Source organism: Falco peregrinus, chromosome 8 (genome assembly GCF_023634155.1).
Source record: "Falco peregrinus isolate bFalPer1 chromosome 8, bFalPer1.pri, whole genome shotgun sequence".
NCBI lineage: Eukaryota > Metazoa > Chordata > Aves > Falconiformes > Falconidae > Falco > Falco peregrinus.
This window is the reverse complement of record NC_073728.1, coordinates 57,131,334-57,152,354: the sequence shown is the minus strand read 5'-3', so window position 1 is coordinate 57,152,354 and position 21,021 is coordinate 57,131,334. Positions and strand designations below refer to the sequence as shown.

Sequence of the window (21,021 nt, the reverse complement as noted above, 5' to 3'; positions counted from 1 at the left end):
CATTTATACCCCAGATTCCTGTCTTTTTGCTGCAACCTGCTTTTCCTCAAAGAAAACCGCCTCTTTTTCAGCACGGATAACAACCCCGTTATAAAGCATTATCACATCAATGAGACAACTGACTTTCCCAAGCGCTATTACTTGGCAGAAAAGCACGTGTTTGACTGCATCCCCGAACTCATCAACTACCACCAGCACAATGCGGGAGGTGAGTGAAGGCTGATGCTGCCCAGGGAAGCTGCTCTTTTACCATGCAGCCAGGTGACTGTTTTAAATGAAAGAAAGTTCCCAAGGCCTCTGTCCTTCTAATGAAATGTTAAATGGCATCACCTTTTCTTCCACTTATCCTGGCACTTGGACGGCAGGAAAACGGCCACCTTCCAGCATTACATCTTCATTCTGCTCATCCTTCCAAAGCTAACTATGACCAGCACAGATGGCAATGACATACTATAGAGAGCCCTTTCATTCCTGGGAGCCCATGGGGGTATGTCACCACTGCCAGACCAAGCTGCCTGTTTGAATTACGCTGCAGGGCCTTCTTCCCAAGAGGTGATATATCCCTGTGCCTTGATTTGACACAAAGTTAGGAACATAGCCAAGATCCATAGCCAGACGTGGCAGTGACCAAAGACTCCCATCCCTATAGTCCAGGAGTACCAAGGGAAACCCTGGACTTCACAATGACCCTAAATACAAATAAAAGGTGCCATTTGGAATTTCATCAGAGTTAACAGACTCATAGCTCACATTTGCTGGCAGAGTACAAATGGAAAATAAGCTGAAACTGCTCAGAATTTGCTTCCTTCTGGCAGGCAGGAAATCTCAGTCTGGGTAGAGGTTCAGCTGCCCTCAAGTGGAGCTGAGAACTCAGTACAATACATCTGCTTCCAGCACCCAGCCTGCCTCCTGGGGCAATGACAGCCACACTCCCCATGACTGTGACAATAACTAGAACTCACCTTGTCCTTTGTTGTCCAGGTCTTGTCACCCGTTTGAGGTATGCGGTCTCTTCTTGGAGAAAAAAGGCCCCGATCACTGCCGGGCTGAGCTATGGTATGGCACTCTCATGACTATATGGGAATCACACTCCTCACTGGTTAGCTGGGTGATCCTGAATATCCCTGTGGATACTGATGAATATTCATGTGGCTATCACCATAACAAATAGCCTTCTTCAGATCTTTACACTGCACTATTCACTAGATTAATATCTTTGTCATTACCACTGGTAACTGAATGAACTGATCCTGTGGTGCCTTGAGGGAGGTGATGAGAACCCCAGGGTCTCAATGAAGTCAACATTAAATACTAAAATGAATGCTGAACAAAGGTGATGGGAGTAAGAGCATAGCAAAACTTGATGAAAGTTGAGTCCCTCCTGAAAGATGCCTTCATTTGCGTATTGTCGTCTAAAGGATTTTGCTGGTATCATCTTTATTATAACTCTTGGAGACATCAAAGAAACTCAAAACCATGTGGTGCTCGGTAGTGCACATATGCGAGGTAGAAACAATCCTCCTTGAAGAACTGGATAGGCAAGACAAATGGAGAAAAAAAGGGATGTTGTTGTCCCTACTGCTGAACATGACCTGCAGCACAGATTAGGCAAAGGAGCTGCCAAAGGTCAGACAGACAATTTGAAGGGGAGCCAGAAAGTCTCACTTTGAGTCCTGTCCCAGCGTTTAACCCACAAAAGCTTTTTGTTTGACATTTTACTGCTAGAGCCTTACCCTTTCTCCCTTACAATCAACAGGAAAATTGGTCATTAACCCCTCCGAACTCACCTGTGTACAGGAAATTGGCAGTGGTCAGTTTGGGGTGGTCTACCTTGGCTACCTGCTGGAGAAGACAAAAGTAGCCATAAAGACCATTCGTGAAGGAGCAATGTCTGAAGAGGATTTCATCGAGGAAGCTAAAGTCTTGATGTAAGTAGTAGCTTCACCAAGAAAATCAGTCCCTGTAGTATTCATACGACTGAGCCAGGGTGTTGTGATCATGTTCAGGAATATGATTGGGGAATTTAAACCTGGATTATCTACTATGTATCTAAATAGTATAGAAAGAGACTGGTGAGCTCTGGTGGTTACAAAGGAAGGCAATTCAAAGTGTAGGTGAATTACTGGGCTTCTAAGTCTGTGGTCTTCCAGATCTCTGCTGTTCTGGAAGGCAGGGTTAATTGATGGTGTGTTTTGGGGAGCAAGGTTGTCTTTTGTCAAAAATAATTAGATGGAGAAATCTCTTAAAACTTGAGGGAAATTTTATTGGAAAACCTTACCTGCAATTTTTTTTTCTTTCCACAACTGAAAATACTTCTCTTTGGGATTTTTTACTTTGTTTGTATTTTTTACATTTCCCTCCCTTCAAAATAGAGAGAAATTGATTTTATTTTTGTTTGATTGGATGATTTCCCATGCAGAAAAGTTTTTTGGTGACCATTACCATCAAAATGGGATGATTCTTACTGCTAGTTGATGTTAGACTTGGTCTACACATTTTCTTCTTTCTGCTTTCATAGCTGGCCTGTGCAGAGAGAGGGGTGCAGCAGGGTGACATAGGCGGCCGTATATAACACACCTGCTGTAAGGATAGAAGGCACTGAGCCTATTTCAGCCTCTTTTCCTCCTTCTTTCCCTATCCTACAGGAAGCTGTCTCATCCCAAGCTAGTCCAACTTTATGGCGTGTGCTTTGAGAACACTCCCATAAGCCTGGTGTTTGAGTTCATGGAGAACGGCTGCTTGTCCGACTACCTCAGGAGCCAGCGGGGTAGTTTTTCAAAGGAAACCCTGCTGGGGATGTGCCAAGATGTGTGTGAAGGAATGGCTTATCTGGAACAAAACTCTGTCATCCACAGAGACCTGGTACATTGGTCCCACATAGACTTTTCTCTGCTCCAGCTGAGCTTTTCCCTTCGTTAACTTCAGCTTTCACACTCCTCCTGCCTATCTGTTGACAGGGGATCCAGTTTCTGCCTGTATTGCAGAGGCACCATCAATACTTTAGGAAGAAGGAAAAAAAAAATATCCCCTGGAGCACTGGTTAATCTATTTCCCTTAATTGTGTTTGGGAGAGAAGAAATGAGGACATAAAGTTTGTCTCTTTTTGTGAGTGGACTCTTTTGCTCCCCGAGAGCCTCAGCTCCCACAGTTCCTGGGTACTGACCACTCTTCATCTCTAAAATCAGCAAAGATGCCTAAAAGACCTGTTCTAACATACACGTAAATATGCATTGCCGATAAGATACTTTTAATTACATGGTGTTCCATCAAGCTGCATCAGTCACTGCTGCTGTTTTGTTAGGGGAGCAAGGACTGTGAGTAGCTGTGGATATTTTAGGGTCTTTCTCTGCTTTTTCTGGGCAACAAGAACCTGCAAGTCAGACTGATGGTTGAACAGCTTTTGTGGTGACAGAAACATGCTGGCTGTAAAATGTACAGAAAGCATAAGAACCTCAGGTTTTCTCCCTCTCTGTACGGTACGATGTCACTTTGATGCTCTGTTTTTTTAAGCACTATCTGCTCTGCCAGGATAAAAGCAGCTCAGTGGCTGTGATAGTCTTTCAGCTCTGACCTTTGCACCTTCCTTTCTTGCAGGCCGCTCGGAACTGTCTGGTGGGAGAATCCCACGTGGTCAAAGTGTCCGACTTTGGGATGTCAAGGTAACGCTGACGGGGCTGCACATGCTCTTTGTGGGGCTGTCATGGGATGGTGGGGTTACTCAGCACGCTCCCTTCTTTTCTTTTTCCAGGATTGTCCTTGATGATCAGTATACCAGCTCCACAGGTACCAAGTTTCCAGTCAAGTGGTCTGCTCCAGAGGTTTTCTCCTACTGCAACTATAGCACCAAATCTGACGTTTGGTCATTTGGTAAGAAACTCTTGTCAGAATGGAAAAAAATCAACAAACGCCAGGTCAGAAAACCTGGGGGCTCAAGTAAATCCTCCTAACACAACATCCTCTGGGCTCCAAGGATGTTTTGCCTGAATAATGGCTTAGAAAAGCAAGCCTGAATCATTTAAGTGAAAGAAAGAATAGTAAACTACCTAGATACTTTGTAACACTGCAAATACTGCCCATTTAATATATTATACCTGTGCAATGCTCTATAATACCAAATAATGAACTCTACTTCACGCTGACATAGCATGCGTGTCCAAGTAAAGGTTGGAGAGTCACTGACAAGATTATACAAGGAAAGGAAAGGAAAGACATTTAGGCACTCCATCTCTCTGCACGTCAGTCCTGGGCACTGGTGGAAGCACCAAACTCTCTGCCTTTCCAAGTTTGCTCTGCTGATTCCATTTGCTTTATGCCGTTCTGAAAATATTATTTCACTGCTCACATTTTCTCACCTCGTTTCCTGCTCCCCAATGCATTGTTTTATGACTTGCATCTGTTCTTTGGTCTCTCTTCTGGACCTCCATAGATAAGAAAAGACATTGTATATTTTTTCCCCCAAAGTCATCGGCGCTGGAGATAACAAAGGCTATCCGCTGCCCTGTTGATCTGGCACGCTGATGTATCTGGCCCATCTCCAGCTAGCATGCAAATTGCGGTGCTGCAGAATGAATCGGTGCAGTGTGCTGTGCACAGCACACAGTCAATGGGGTGCCACTCAGCTCCGGGCCTAGCAGTAAATAATGCAGGATTATAACCTTTGCTAGTCCGTGCCTGTGAGTTCTGTGCTTCGCTCACCCTTTACTGCCTTCTGCTGTGGCTGAAGTTGTGCGTTCCTGTGGCGGTTTATATACCAGCAGCACAGTGGGAGCTGGGTGCTCAGACCCACGCAACTGCCTTCACAAACCCAACCCGGAGATGCTTCAGAGAGCACCATTCCTCCTTCCGTGTCCCCTGGCATGTGGGGGAGGCTGTCAGCACTCACTACGTAATTACAGAGGACAACGTGTGCCAGTGGAGCTCTGTGACAGCTCACAGCAAAGTGGCGGTGACACGGGCAGAGATGCTCCTTTGGTAAGGATGTTCTTCTGCTTCACAAATCAGAAACTGGCCTGTACACTGAGAGCCAGATGCTTCCAAAAGGGTGCTCGGTTTGATTTACAGTCATGCCAAGCCTGGGGAAATTGTCTCGCTCCAGTTTCAGGGCTGAGTAAAATGCCAGTGAGATTTGTTTGCATTGGTCAGTCCTTTGTGAAATGTGCAGACAGCAGTGTTGTACATCTGTCAGACTTGTTATCTCCCCATCCAGTGGGGTTTGCATAAGAGGATTCCTCTGTCATGTCATGGTCCCATGACTGTGAGAAGCTTTCTGCTCCGCTTCTCTGCAGCCCATTCATCTCTTCCACCAGGCCTGAAATCCTGCTGTGCCCAGGAGAACAAAATGAGTGTGAGAAATTCCCAGAGCAGGAATCCGCAGGCTGGGGGAGTACACCTGCTTTGCTTATTCCTCAGTAGAGCCGATACCATTGGTGAGGAGCTGCAGTATCTATGCGTCTTCCTATGTGAAGAATTCAAAGCTGGAAAGCAGACGTTATTTAGCCAAGTTGACTGTGGAGTTACACAACTCATATTTCAGATCAGCCTTCTCTGTCTGTCTCCCTGTTCTAATGCAATGTGAACACATACCAAGTCAGTCACATTAGGTGACCAAAGAATTAAACCTAATAATAACACAGATGCCTTGTATTCACTCCATTTGCAGAGCCTCTCTGGTCCAGTAGCCAACCGTAATGTATTCCACAGGCTGTTTGTCTTTGCCTGTCTCTCTTCCACCATGCTAGGGAAGCATAATTTCTGCTTCTGAAGAGTAACCGTAGGAAAACATTTGCCTGTTCAGGAAAAGAGGAAAAAGGCGCTGCAATCCTTTGAAATTCCACTGTCATTGCATGTGAATTCACCCCAGTAAATACACCACCTGGGATGTTTTACAGGCAAGGAGTTCCCAGTACTGAGGCTAAGCTGACTAACAGGAACGGAGCAGTTCATGTTGCTTTCTTGCTCCTGAGTCTCACTAAAATACAAGCAGATTCTGGTGTAGGACACACTGCAGGCAGGAACATCAGTGGCATGTCTTTTGTATGTGACTAACTGGAATTAAAAATAGATACACTGAATCAGTGACAAAAAGCAGGTTCCTTCCCAGATTACACATCTGGATGGAGTACGTGCACAAGCGTTCTCTCTTCCTCACAATTTGTGAGAAGACATATGACACTGCTCTGCTTTCTGACACGTAACACGCTTAGGCTTCCTCTGACTCACGGGGAAAGACATCCATGTCATGCCAGGCTATCATGAAGCGAGATGCAGAGAGGTCAAACTTGCAGTGACCAGACTGGTACTCCCACACAGCCCAGTGCCCAGCAGAGATCCTAGCTGGCATCCTCCAACTGTACAGCTGTGTTAGGGCCTGGTTTTTCAGATGTGGACTGAGAATCCGAGTAAAAATGCTTTTCCAAGTAACAGACATCAGTGTTGAGCTGCAGAGAAGAGCAGGTGGAAGGTGGTCGTGGGCCTGCCAAGGATTTGTTCGCTTCTTTGTAATTTTCCTGATTTGTTTGCTTTAGGAGTGCTGATGTGGGAGGTCTTCAGTGAAGGTAAAATCCCCTATGAGAATCGCACCAATGCAGAAGTGGTGGAAGAAATCAATGCAGGATTTCGGCTCTACAAACCCAGGCTGGCCTCCAAGGCGATTTATGAGGTCATGAGCCACTGCTGGAAGATGGTTAGTATTGTAATGGGAGAGCCCCAGTTCCCAAAGACTTCCCAGTTCCCTTGGCTTCTAGGAGGAGAGGGAGGTATACACTTCGCATGCCAACACAACATAAAATCCTGGGGGTGAAGCACTCTGCAGCTTTCATCTGCACTAGCAAGCAAACCTTAGGCTCTTTGCCTTTTATTTAAGCTGCTGTTTCTATAGTGAGTTGACTGAGAAGTCTATGTAAAGCACCTAACTAGGTTAATTCAACAGTTTGCTTCCTGACAAAGCTGCGGATCTGCGGGGCTGAGTTTGAACAGTGATGGTAGAAATGACAGCCAATCCATCACAAGGTACTTGGCATCCACTAGGCAAAATTCACTGCTAGCAGAAAAGAAACCTTGCCGAGAAGGAAGCTCATTCTTCTGTTGGCACTTTCTCTACAACAATAGATTGTATTTTTGTGGAGAATCAGTTTCTTCACAAGTTTTTCCTTCTTAACCTTGCCATTCCTCTCAAGCTGACATTCATGTCCTCCCTCTCTCTTCTCTCTCCTGCTCAGAGGAAAGATGACCGGCCATCCTTTTCTGTTCTGCTGTATCAGCTGAGTGAAATCTCTGAGTTTGACCTGTAATTATGGCACCAGCCACTAAGCGAAGCTAAGAGAGTCCTGAGAGGGCAGATGGCTGGATTTTCCCCACGCAAAGCATTAACAGGAATCCTCTCACCATAGACTCTTGCCATATGCCTGGGGAGAAGGAGAGGGCAGAGGCTGGTACTTCCAGACAGACAAGATATCCCCAGATCTTCCAGACCCTAGACAGACACAGGCTCTGGTTTGGCCAAGAATATGGTTTGCATCTTGCAAGCAAAAGCAGCAATTGAGCACAGAGTCCTGAGCCATACAATCCAGCAAGTGTATTTTTCCTGAAGAGACAGCCTCAAAACTAAGAGACCTGACATTGCTATTCCAGTTCTGTGAACTCCCAAATGGAGATCTTCCCTGGGGAAAAAAAAAAACAACCTGTCTTTAACTGAGGAGGAACATTCAGACATTTTCATGGCACTCTAATTCAGAGTGGGCTGGACCTGAAAGCTCTGAACAGGAATACGCCTGGGACGCATGGGAACAGGCTGGATTTAGTGACTGCATTTCCGATGCTTTTCTGATTTCAAGGTGGTTTTGTTCTCCCCTTGCATGATTTTGTCTGAAGCTGTGGCATAACAGGAACAGGATTCTGGTACCCAGTAAACTGAAGAGGTGTCTGCATGTGCAAGCGAGTCTGTAAGGAAGGAAAGGAAAAAGCAACGTGTTGAAGAGTCTTGAAATTCTCTCAAACTGCATTGTGTAGTGAGTGGGGAAATATGGTTCTGATGAAAATGGAGACATTCTTGGAGGGGGAAAGTCACAGCTGAAAGTCTGTATTTTTTTTTCTTCAGTCTTTCTGCATCAGAAGATAAATACATGATCTCCATCCAATTTGTTTGTATGGAGGACTGAGCAGTTTCCAGTCCAGGACAAGACAGGATCCCAGGATCTGTTTATCTGTGAAAGGTACAGGAACCTACTCCTGAACTGGTGTGTTTGGAAGGAAGGAGCCGGAGGGCTCAGAAGGGTAGCCACAAGGAGAAAACATGCAGAATATGTGCTCAGTGCACCAGTGATAATGAGAAGAGTTTTCTTGTACTTCAAAGAGTGATTGAATCATCACAAGTAAAGACTTTTCCATCTCTTCTGTGAACAGAGGGGCTGAACAAAGAAAAAGTCCTATGCGAATAGACTGCCTGGGAACTCCGTGAGGAGTTCCACATTGTGTGGTGACAGCAGAAAAAGGTATAAACAATATTGATCTCCTGGTATTTCAGTTAAAATCTGCATTTTCACCACAAGGCAGAGACACTGTTTTGACGTAACTGACCTGAAAACTGAAAGTGTGGGTGTTGGTCTCCTGCAGAGTTTGTAAATAAAATCAGGACTTTCTGCTAAGCATTAACAATAATTAGAGAAGTCAAGAGGACTCACAGACGATATGTGCATATATGCAGTATGTACTTTTGATGCTTCTCTGTCTGGGCAGGTGAGAGTATGGGTAAACCTTACATAACAGCAGTTACAAAAACTGTGAGGTGCAAACTTCCAGCAGCAATCTCTCATCATCATTACAGAAGCCAGGTTCAAATATGTTTGCCAACAAAAATGGAACAAGGAAATAATGTAATCCCATGATGTCACATATCCTGTGTCAAACTATTTCTTCCTAGAAGGAGGCTTATTTTTTTATATTTTTCAGACCCGTGGTTCTAGGGTAGCTTTTAGGAGCCAGAATGTCTTTTCAGGTGTATGGATATGGGCAACGCATTAGTTCCTGCCTTATACATCTTCCCACCTTGCTTTGATTCCACATTATTTTCGTTGGTTTACTCCTACAAACGCCATGCAGAATGACTCTTCCAGGCAAGGAGAATCCTAACATTCAGACTCGAGGTTGTCAATCCTAAATGCAGGATCAGAGTGCTACCTTCAAATCAGGATTGCTGTCATAATCTCTTGGTAGTCTGAACCAACATATGGACTATTAGCATCTATAAACAGATTTTGAATTTTTGTCTACAGTGAATTTAAACTACATTTCTCTTTGTCCCTCTCATCCTTTAGCCTGAGTTAGCCTGTTGTCCTATTCCAGCGATGCTAAATTAGGCATTTAGCCAGTGAAGTTTTCAGTAGCCCTACACATGTTAAACTGCACATCTGCAGCTAAATTTGAGGACAGCTGGCCATAATCCTATTTTCTGCCCCACTCCACTGCACTTAGACAATCCGTACAACCAGAAGATACTCTGAAACAATTCTCCCCTGAGCACAGACACCCTGTGGCAGGGGTATCTGTAGGCTCACAAAGTTAAGCTTCTGGCTTGCTACCCCCTCCATCCTTGGAGGAACCAGGAGTCTGTCAAGCTTGAGAAGGTTGCTATTAAGTAGCAGCAATATTGCTCCACTAGGTAACATTTCTGAGATTATATTTATATTTGGATGAGATAAATGTAATATTTATTAGCTGGAGAGTGTCGCACAAAATAATATTTTAATGTTTTATGTTTAGTTTTCTTTTGCAGTATTTCTATGTACCTGATATGTAATTTTACAAACAATAAAATTGCTGAGTCCCAGCTGTGGCTTTCACCGTATGTTAGCAAAAACGCAAAAACCATCCTCATGTACTTACAATCATACAGCTTGCTCTTTCGCCAAATCCTCCCCCCCAAGAAGCAAACAGGCTTCTTCTGGCTTTCTGAAATACCCCAGAACTATGGCTATGTTCAGGGGTTAGGTTATGTGCTGGGTTTATGGGGGTAGGAAGTATTCAGAATCTCTGCAAATTGGGTAATTTACTATGCGGACACAGATTTTTAAGTCTAAACATCCATTGTGGTGGCTTGAAATTGTCTGAATCTTCGTAAAATGGGGTGAGTAATATTTCAGTGCTCCCAAAGGGTGCTTCCCTGTGATTATTTACACAGGACTTCATGAATCTCCAAAGGCCAGTGCTGTGCTGTGATAATGCATGACACTAACACGGTCTTCTCCCACCCCAGCAACTTCTATGGCAAGTTTCCCCTGTGTCCTTCACATGGCTTAACTAGACACGTTCACCACAAAGCAGAGCTGAGAATATCACCCTCCTGCTGCAAAGCGAATAACCCCTTCCCCGTCTCCTTGGAAAGCCTTTGCCACATGCTGAATGTTTACGCCATTCCCCCTCTGCCAGTTCAACCCTCTCCGGCTGTAGTTCAGAAAGGTGGGAGGTTGTGTTTGTCCCTACCTTTGCCCGCTGGTTATCAGAGGCAGTAGGTGCAATGGCTGCGGTGCACGTTTGGCCAGAGCCGAGGCCCAGGGCATTGTCCCAGTGCATCCCTGACCTGCTGCTGTGCTGGCCGGGCACTGGCCCATCCAGGCTGGCATTCCAGCTAGGAAAAGGCAACCAAGCACTAACCTCATCTAGAAGGAGCAGCTGGTGCTTCTCAGTGGACACCAGGGGCTGGAGGGCAGCACCAATAGCCATGAAAAGCTCCTTCCTGGGCTTGTGTTGGTCACCCCGGGGATGTGGGGGTTGGTGGCTCTTGTTCCAGTGGGCAATTACCATAAAATCAGGCCTGAAAATATCTAGAATTTCCTGAAACATTTTTTTAATGAACATGTTGCTGTGAGATGTTTGGCTTTGTCCTCTCTGAAAGCTGAGCTCATCAGCACAGCAGGACTCAGGTGAACGGCTCTGCTAAATGTCACTTGGCAGCCACTTCAAATTTGTGTGTAATCTGTTCAGCTCACCCCACCATCACGTTATCTCCCCCTTCCGCACACAACCAGGTGATGCACACACTCCTGTGTCTGCAGCTGTATGGGGCCTGCCCCTCACCATTCTTCCCAGCCTGCTGGGAGGTCTGCGGGACAAATGCAGAGAAGCTCGTTCTATTATTCTATCATTAACAACAGAGTAGAAGCAACACAGAGTAGAAAATTAAAATAATATCATAACATTCACGGAATTCCCATCACACTGAGCCTGGCTGATAATGGGAGCAGATTAAACTGTGCCAAAAAAAAAAAAAAATCCACAACAGTTTCTACTGCCACAGTTTTCTTGAAGTGACCTTGTTTCACCCATGGCCTCAGAGCAATGTTAGCTATTAAATCTTTTGGATCTGCAGTAACAATGGTCACTTCCTGAATTCTTCTGACAAGTAATAAGTGGTAAAAAGAAGAATGATGGCTACAAAATGTTCCAGTCAAAGGTGAGATGGAAGAAATGCTATGCAGGGAAAGGAGAAGAGTCTACTCCGGAGATGCTATTCAAAGATTTTTTCAGGTGTGGTCTTGTCTATTAAAACAAAGATAGTTCCTAAGGCCATCTTGCTGCTTTTGTAGTTTGCAGCCCCCGGTGCCCTCAGCCCATGGCACCCATCCCCCTTACAGGGGCTGAGCTATGGTGCAAAGCTGGCATCCAAGCTTCCCTGTGGAGCCATGGGCAGCAAGCTCAGCCCCACACTAGCACGACAGAGCAGCAGTCTCTAAGGGCTCAGGGGTGGTCCCTCCAACTCAGGAGGGGCCAGACGGCAGTCCCTTAGCACAGACTGATGGTCACGGAGGGGACGCTGCCAGGGCCACCAAGGGAATATACCTAGACCTGTATCTAAGCTTTCAACAGTCCTTGGGTACCCACCAATGTCTGTCAATGAATAAAGAGATGCTGAGAGGGCTGCAGGCACATGAGTGAATGAAGGCCCCATACAGGGCTTCTATCAGTCCCGGTGAGGCCACGTTCCCCTGGAAGCCATGAGAGGTCCGGCTGGGATTTCACAGTAGACCTGAAGAGCTGTATTGGAGGTTTCAAAACAGGCATGAGCAGAAGGGCTGGAAACTTGTCCCTGCAGAAGTGGCAGATGCCAAAAATGCCAAAAGGAAGATCTTTAGGCTGTAGTGCTGACTCGGAGGAGGCCTGGAGCTCTAAGCAAAGGCACTGACTCCTGGTTTCGGTCCCCACCGTGCCCAGTGCCCCGAGGCTCTCCACGCACTCCCTAAGGAGGGCTGCCCTAACGCCTGACCGCGGTGCGGTGCTCCAGGGGGTGCGGGGCTGAGCACCCGAGACCCAGCTCCGCAGCAGGCAGGGGGGCAGCCCCGGCCGGCCCCCGCCTCTCCGGGGACCTAAAGGCGCTGACCCAGCGCCCGGCCTCCGGGGGACCTCGGCAGCTGCCCCCGGCCCCGTTCCCCCGCTCTCCGGGGCGGGGGCTGGCGGCCTCCCCCCCCCCCCCCCCGCCCCGGCAGCGCAGCACCGCTGCCAGCGCAGCCGCCCCCGCCGCGGGGGGCCACGGCCCCCGGCCCCGCCGCGCATCCCCCGCGCTGCCCGGGGGAGGAGCCGCCCGCGCGGCTCCAGCCCCTTCCCGCGGCGGGGGCCGGGGCTCCCCCCGCCGCCGTGCGGAGGGGCCGGCGGAGAGCCGCGGAAGTGCACTTGCTGCAGCCATTTCCTGCTCTTTGTGCGGGCGGCGCGGAGCATCCCGCGGTGCGGAGCATCGCGCCCCGCCGAGCGCCAGGTGAGCGGAGCGGGGGTGGGCGCGGGGGGCTGCGCGGCCTCCACCTGCCCCCCCTCCCCCCCCTCCTCCCCCGGGCTGCGCGGAGCTGCGCCCCCGCCGCGCCCTCCCGGGGTGTGCGGGGGTACCGGGCGCGGCGGCGGGGGCGGCGGCGGGGGCAGCGGCGGGGCAGGTGCGGCCGGCGCGGGGCGGAGGGAGGGCGGGAGGCCCGGGCGGGCCGGGATGTGCGGGATGTATCCCATAATGCTTAGAGCTACCTGCAGCATTCGGCCTCCCGCAGCCGCTGCGAGGCGCCGGGGGGAGGGGGGAAATAGCGCAAATCCCCCCCTACCCCCCCGCCGCATCCCCGCACCCTGGCTCCGCGCCCCCGGGCCGGGGGAAGGGCCGAGCCCCGGGCGCGGCGGGCGCTGCAGGCCCCAGGCGGCGGCGCCCAGGCGAGCCGAGGTCGCGGCGATGCTTGGCGCAGGGCGGGGGGGGCGGAGGAGCGGCGGCGCCGGGCAGGGGGCTGAGGGCGGCCCTGGGGGGGGCCCCCGGGCAGCCGCGGCGTGAAAACACGGTGTCGGGGGGCGGCGGGGGGAAGGAGGGAGCGGCGGGGGCTGCGCCGGGGTCGGGAGCGATGGGCTGGAGCTGCGCCCGCAGGTCGATGCTCTGGCGTGGGCTGGGAGCCGGGGGCAGCGATCCCTGCCCAGCCGCCGGGTCTCCGGCAGCGCGCTGCGCCCCGGGGAGCGTGTCTTTGTATCGGAACTTGCCACCCGAGGAGGCCGGACACGCGTGGCGCCGGCCGCATCCCACCTGCGGAGGAACGGCTGGATTCTGCCGGCAGTTCCCGCGGGCTGGCGGCACGGCACGGCACGGCACGGCCCCCCGCGGGGCTGCGGGGCACGGGGCCGGCTGAGCCCGGGCCGGAGCGCGCCCCCTGCGCCATCTGCCGCCGCCCGGGGCCCCGGCGGGGTCGGACCGCGGGGATCAGCAGACCTGGGCGGGGGGGCTTGAAGCCCCCGCACCTCCTGCCCGCACCCGGGCCGAAGGGAAATGCACCCTCGTGTTGTGCGTGGTGACAGCTGCCGGGGTTAGTCACTGAGGTGGGTGATGAGCCCGGCGCCTTGGTGGCTGCCCAGCCGTGTACTTCCCTGCAAAAGAGAATTCTTTCCTCCTTTTCCCTGTACAGTTAATTGTTATTAATAAAGCCGGAGGAATATGGAAAAAATCTTCCATTTTCTTACCAGGGTCTCTTGAGCAAACAGCAGACTGTGCGGATTTCATGGTAATAATTTTATTAACGAACAATTATCATCTTTGCCTGAAAAATAGGAAGATTGGTTTTGGAAGATCAGTAATTGGCCGACTATTAACAATGCTGTCCTGTATGATTTAATTTCCCAAGAAGCGTTTTAACTGTCAGCAGTGGGCTTGCTTGTAAACTTGCTCTAAATTTCTCAACTATATTGGAAATGTAGCTTTGTATACCAGCCTCCTGCCCTCATCCTCTTTCTTTGGCACCTGAAACACAATGATGAAGTTATTATAGAAGAAATAAATTCCAAAATAATTGTGTTGCTGAGAGACAAGGACAGCGTAAATGCCTGGAACTCAGCCCTAATGGAATGGCAGAAAACGTAGAGTGGAGGTACAGAAAAACAGCTTCAGGAGTTGTGCAGTTTGGCATCCTTTTTTAATCGGAACGGTAATTTCATGGTTAACATCTGTGTCTGTGGAGGGCAGGAGCCTAGCCCTGCCAGCTGAACTTATCCTGGCTTTTTTTTTTTATTTGCTCCTGCAAAGAACCCCCTGACTCTGGTGGTGGTTGCAATTACAAGTAATTCTTAAAGTGTGAGAGAAGGGCTTGATGACGTGCATCCTAAAACACTTAATCCCATGAATTTTAGGCAAGGGTCAAACTAAACTTTTACAGCCTGAAGTTACTGTTGTTGACTAAAACTACATTGATGGCCAGGAGCATTTATCCTCCTCTTGCTGTGAGGCAGTTGGTACTGAAAACGCTCCGCTTTTACGCACCTGAGATATCAGTCTGCTGGGGTACTTGGGCCAGGATGGCTCCTGACCACTGCTTAGATGCTGGTTTTGAGTAGGAGGGAGAAGCATTATCACAGGAGAAAAAATAAATAAGTGACTTTCCCAGGTTACCCAGGGTCTGGGCATCAGAGCTGGAGAACTGCAGATCCTTAGGAAGTGACCAGAAGTATGTCCACCTTCTCTACATTGCCATCTCCCCAGCAAAATTCATTTTGCTGCCTGTCTCAGCCCAGGCTTGCCGGGCTTGGACCCCTGTCTTACTGCCAGTCTCCGGGGCAATTCCCATTTTTTCTTGCCCCTTTTCCTGCTCTTGGTAGCTATTGCAGCTCCAGCGTGAACATCTGCTGTAGGAGGAGGTGAGCTGAAAAACTAAAACAAGCCTGTGCCACTTCCCCAGAGCTCTCAGCTGTGCAGCTTTGAAGCCGAGTGCACATGCATGCAACATTCGTTATGGCCCTGCTTTTAAAAGTCTTTCTTTGTTCCACCAAGCTGCTCTAACAATAAAGTCATCTTTGTTCCTCTCGCTGCGAAGAGGATGATACTGCACTGGTACTTCTGGGCAAGCGTTTTGGTGAGGAAGGTAGGACCTGCTCTGCAAGTTCAGACATCTGGGATGTCCATCCCCGCTCCTTCTCAAAGCCTTCCTGCGCCGGCTGTTAAATCTGGCCCCCAGGCTGCTGCCACAACAGTCACCACATCGGGAACTCTTTGCTTCCATTTCGGGGTGGTGGGGCCATGCCCTGTGCAGGGACCCGCCTGGCTGGCTCCCTGTGGTGTCTAGAAGCCTTGGTGCCTCTGTGATCGTTTGGCTTTAGAAGGTGTAAGAGGTGGCCCAAGGGGTTGTGGCTGAGATGCGGGATGGGGAGAGGAAGGTTCTGCAGCCCATGGGCAGAAAGTGTGGGCAGCACTGCGCTCATTAGCCCTGACACTCATTAGCAGAAGAGGTAACCAGCCCTGTGGCTGCGTCTCTCTCCAGGGTTTCACTGGGGTGGGTTCACTGGGGTTCGGGCTCACGTTGTTTTGCTAAAACATGTAGGACAAGAGGGACTTGGGCCTTTCTGACCAGCAGTGGGACGTGGAGAAGACCGTAGCTTTGCGAGACGCCTCCCAGCAGCCGGTGTGGCCGTTTGAGTCCACGCAGGCAGGATGCAGGCAGGATGCAGGCAGGATGCGCTTCCTGCAGCGAGAGCTCGCCCTGCTGCACATGTGTTTGGGCAGCAAAAAAGCCCCGTTCCTGGGCAGGCTGCTGCCCTGCTCCCCTCGTGGTATGGCCCCCAGCCCACGCCACATGTGCCACAGCGCCATTGGCAACCCACCAAACATGGGCTGACTGCTCTTCCCGGCGCCGCAGCCCCTGCCCTGAGGCCCAGGTGGTGGATGGTGGTTAGGGCTTAATGAGGACTTCTTGATGAGTGTCCCCAGGGATCCCCATCTGGCCTGAGCTGGAGCCCCTTGGTCGCTGCCATGTTACCTGACAGCTGCCCCCCTCATCGCTGGACCGAGGGGATGAAGCTGGATTTTCCAGGGCGGCCCCAGCACATTTATGTTAGAAACCTTTTTGCAGGAAGGTGAGGGAGGGCTGCATGGGTCTGTGGCGGTGGAGCTTCCCCTTTCGGCTCTCCCAGGCAGCCCCTGTGCGGGGAGACACCGTGGTGTGCCACATGGACTGAGCCAAGCAATTGCTAATGCCTTCAGAGCCTTCCCCAGCCTCTGTACCGGTGCACGACCCCTGGACCTGCTGGGTGCATACAGCTGGCAGGGGAGCCCACCCAGGAGGAGGGAGCCAGCCCTACAGCCACCCCAAGGGGCAGGCGAGGGGCCGTGGCACAGGCAGATGGGGATCGCTTGAGGCTGCTCTTCTGTGGATGATCTGGGGTGATGATCCATGTCTGCTGGCCCTGGACCAGTAGTCCCTCTGTCACATGCTCCAGCCACAAGATTGCTGTCTGCTGCAGTGCTACAGGCATGAGACCCAGGGGAAGTCCTGGCAGACCTTGCATTTCCCTGTAGCCTTTGTTGTTTTGCTGTTGGGCTTAAGAAAGTGTAGGATGGAAACTGGGAGACCCTGCAAAGACTCATCTATTAAACCCTCAAAGTCTGTGTAGTTTTTCCACCTGCATCCAGATTCTTGCATTCTGCTCAGCCATGGCAAAGCACGGGGCGGGCAGATGGCACTGCTTGCTCACTGTGGCTTGACGCTTCCTTTTCTGTTGGTGTATTTCTACATGCTGCCTCTCTTCCTCTATTTGAGTGCAAGATCTTTAGGGGAGGGACTAGCCTAGTCTCACAGGTTTGTGTGCTTCCTGGCACAGCAGGATCGTGATGCTGTATTTGGGGCTGTATCTCCTGGTATGGCCCAAAGAGCAGCAGTAATTTTGTCCCTTGAACTGCTGAGCTCTTTGGGTGTCACAGGGTTATCAAGGAATCATCTTTTATTACAGCAAACTGCCAACACCTTGCGCAAATGGCCTTAGAAAAAGGAGAAATGAGCCCAAATAATCAGCCACAGCCCTCAAAGCTATAAAATGGAAGCGTTTTGTCTTCCCAGAGCCAAAGCATGTAATGAAGCATGTGTGGGTACCAGGGATGCTCTGGGAACCCAGAGGTGAGTCTTTAGGTGCTGGAGGACGGTGGTGGCGAGTGGGCAGCTGAGGGGGCCCATGGGGCTGGGCGAGCTGAGCCAGCCGCCCGGTGCTGAGCAGCACGCTGGTGCTTGCAGGCAGGGAGGAAGCCGCTCCTGCCTGCGGCGTGCCAGGACGTAATGTCTGGTTTTGACAGTTGCTACAATTTGTAACAGGAAACCATTTTAGCAAAGAGGGGTGAAGAAGGAAACAGAAATTTGAGCATGTAGGGAAAGGGCTGCTTGAGATTATTTTTTTTTCCCCCAGGCACTTCATGGTGCTTTAGCTGCAGGTATAACTGAGCCTGCTTCTCAGCTGCCTGGTACCTTGGGAAGGCATTTGTGGAGGTGGAATGGGTTTTACCAGGCACATACATCTTCTTTCAGCCAATGTGTGCAGGCAGCAGCGATGGCAAGAGGCACAGCAGCAGACTTGTGCCTCTCGTCACCCAACATGAAGCTGCCCCAGGACTGCACGCAGCATGCATCCCCCTTCGCTGTGGTCCTTGCCGGGTGCATGTGTCTGGATGTCCCCAGTGCTGGAAATGAAAAGCCAAGTTACATTCTTGGAAACAGTGACTCAATTGGGACCAGAACCTAAGGGATTTGTAGCAGATCATCAGCTGAATATGACTGCCTATAGTGATGCTGTTGTGACCAGAGGAGCTGCTGTGGTTGTATGCAAGGAGGGAGGTTACGTTGCTGTTGTATCTGGCACTTGTGCAGACACCACTGGAACCTTGTGTCCTGCTATGGTGTCTGTGCTTCGGCAAAAAAAGTTGCAAAATTGGATCAAGCTTAATGAAAAGCCAAAGAGGTGATTAAAGGATTGGAAAATACGCTCTGTAGCAAGACTGACAAAGAGCTCAGTCTACTTGCTTGAGCCAAAGCAAAGCTTGCAGGGTGTTTTATTGAAATGTGTGAGTATCTTGATGAGAACTTTTATAATAAAGAGCTGTACTGTCTCGCAGATTAGAGTGATAAAACTCACATGGCTCACATCTGAAACTAGACAGGCTCTGAGTGGAGGAAAAAAGCACTGGGGGGTGATTTGCTGATTGAACGACATGTCAGTATTTAAAATTGGTTCTCTCTCTGCAAATGCTTAAATTCAGTCGGGTGTTTTTCTAGGAGACACGCTGTAGGTTGGCCACAGCTATTGCACATGGATTAGGTATTAACTGAGGAAGCCCAGTAGCTGTGATTATACAAGCGCTTAGCCTGGGTGACAGCAGCCATCCCTCCATGCTTGTGCGCTTACAGCAAAGGTGAACGGCAGAGGAGATAAGGGACATAGAGGTTTGTCCTGTGGTTCCCATGAGGTAGCCTGCCTGGGGTAAGTGCCAGTGAGCTTTCAGAAACGTTTCCCTTTGCTCTTTATTTCCTATGCAGCTGGCACCACTGGCAGCTTCACAGCAGGCTGGGACTGGGAAGGGGACTCCGCGTGTGTGGTAAAAGCAGTGAAATTCTTTTTAACAGCACCTTGCAGTGCCACAGCCTGCCTGCGCAGCACTCGATCCATTCCGGTGCACCTTTGAGAAGGCAGTTTGTTGTTTACAGTTTCCAGTACCATTCATGTGTGTGAGAAGGAGAGCATGTGAGTGTCAGCATCAGTCATACTTTTCTAATCATGCTCTTTCAAGAGATATTTTTGATAGCACCGCTTTGAATTTCAGAGCACAGGCTTTCACTCGGGGCTGCTAAAGCTGCAGTGCAGCACCCAGCTGTTCTCTGTCTTCAACAGTTTTGCATAGAGTTAAGCAGAGAAGGGCATGAGTGGGTAGTTGTGTTCCTCTTATTCTGCATTCCTGCTCTGCTATTGAATCATGGAAGGAGAAATGACATAGAGATGACATAAATACATAAGAAAAGGAAAATGAGATAAGCCAGGATCATGCCTCCTGCAGTGCCAGCCAGTCATGGTTCTGATTTTGTCCTTTGGCACTTTCCCACTCAGTCTTCTGGCTGGTGTCTGTCTGTCTATCTCCCTCTCTTTTCCTTTGGATTTAGTGTGGAAACGGAACATCCAGAACCATGACCACTCACGTCACGCTAGAGGATGCCTTGTCCAATGTGGACTTACTGGAGGAGCTGCCTCTGCCGGACCAGCAGCCATGCATCGAACCGCCTCCCTCCTCCATCATGTACCAGGTACCTTCAGCTCCCAGAGCTGGCGGGGCGGGGAGGGTGATTCCAGTAGCTCATGCAAAGTACAGGGGCACATGGTGCTGTGAGAACTAGCCAAAAACATCCTGGGTTCAGCATGCTTAAGGAAATGTCCAGAACAGATCTAGCCACAAATCTGTTCACAGAGTCTTTAAAAGGAAAGCGCTGGGTGAAAGGGATCTTGAAGGCTGAGCAAGACTTAGGGAAGTTAAAAATGAGGACCAGAGTGCATGACTGGCTAGGAAGCAGGAGATAATTGTATTAGCAGAGAAAGTTGTCAGTGATGTTTCATTGTTCGCATATTTCTGTGCTTCCTTTTTATGGTACTACATGCATCTAAGCAGATCAAAATCAAAGTTCTGCATGACTTTGGCTGGCCTGTGCGGCTAGCACAGCTGGAGCCGCTGGGCTGGGGAGCTGATGGCATGCAAGGGAGGGCAGTTGCTAGAATCACTTCTCTGCTTTGGACAACCACAGATTTGACTGCAGCTGCACTTACCAAGCCAAGCTTGGCATGAGCCCAGGGCAAGGCTCAGCCTCCTGCTTCTGGATCCGCAGCAGGATGCCCTGGCTGCTTGGCCACCACACCCTGCCCTATAGCACACACCCAGGGTTAAATATAATATGGGGTTACTTTCTCCATCCTGCCACTCCTGAATTCATGACTTACCCATGACAGTGTATAAATACACCCGCACAGTGATTGCTGTGCCATGCACGCAGGGGTCTGAAATTACAGTATCTCTTTCAGCAGGTCAGACCGCGGGCTCGTTCAGTAACGTTAGCATCTCTACGGGTTATTGGACCCAAAGGCAGTTCTGGGCTGCTCAAATTTCAGCTCTTCCTGGGAAGTCTTGTTAGCATTTTTTGCTTATCTCTTCTTTCAATAAATTCCTAGTCTTTGCTGGCTTGTGTCCTGTGAGGGGCGCAGGGTTCAGCCTTATGGCACAGCCTCCTTTCAGGGCCACGAGTGTGTGCACACAGCTAAAGACCTCCTCTAAACTGGATCTAAAGGTGTTGGCCAAGCCTCTTTCCTCATCATGCTCAGTTTGTACGTAGCTCTCTCCCTTTCTAGCTAGAAATGCATACGCAGCCTCAGCTTTTGTTGTCACATTAGTCACATTTGATGTCCTGGAGGTGCTAAGAGGAGTAGCCCTGTGGCCACGGGCCAGTGCTCCCAGCTTTTCTGCTCAGGAAATCAGTTACTGAGGTGAGCGTGGTCACTGCAGTGCTAATGTCATTGCAAGGAGCAGCTCTGGGTGCTTGGGACTTGCGTGTGCTCTGTGCTTCAGCAGATACCATCAGCCAGCCTTTGCAGAGGAAGTTCCCCGAGCACAGAGCGTGTGAACGGGCGCTTGGCGCAGAGAGGCTGAGGAGCTGCTTTCTCATCCCCCGCCTCGCTCTGCACTTCCGTGCTCCCCTGTCCCGACCCAAAGCAGTAGCTCAGCTTCCAAAACAACTG

At 50.0% G+C, this 21,021-nt stretch overlaps 2 protein-coding genes across 2 annotated transcripts in view; both read left to right on the top strand.

Moving 5' to 3' along the window:
* ITK (IL2 inducible T cell kinase) overlaps nt 1-9,823 on the top strand; it is a 33,582-nt gene extending 23,759 nt beyond the window's left edge. The window contains exons 10-17 of the mRNA XM_005231824.4: nt 72-208; nt 982-1,056; nt 1,757-1,928; nt 2,646-2,862; nt 3,595-3,659; nt 3,749-3,867; nt 6,525-6,682; nt 7,218-9,823. Coding sequence (XP_005231881.2) covers nt 72-208; nt 982-1,056; nt 1,757-1,928; nt 2,646-2,862; nt 3,595-3,659; nt 3,749-3,867; nt 6,525-6,682; nt 7,218-7,289 — 1,015 coding nt within the window. The 3' untranslated portion in view covers nt 7,290-9,823. The remainder of the gene's footprint in view (nt 1-71; nt 209-981; nt 1,057-1,756; nt 1,929-2,645; nt 2,863-3,594; nt 3,660-3,748; nt 3,868-6,524; nt 6,683-7,217) is intronic.
* A 2,760-nt stretch (nt 9,824-12,583) lies between these two features.
* Nucleotides 12,584-21,021, top strand: part of CYFIP2 (cytoplasmic FMR1 interacting protein 2) — a 55,268-nt gene continuing 46,830 nt past the window's right edge. Inside the window, 2 exon segments of the mRNA XM_055813021.1 lie at nt 12,584-12,742; nt 19,404-19,544. Of these exon segments, the coding sequence (XP_055668996.1) occupies nt 19,428-19,544 (117 nt within the window). The 5' untranslated portion in view covers nt 12,584-12,742; nt 19,404-19,427.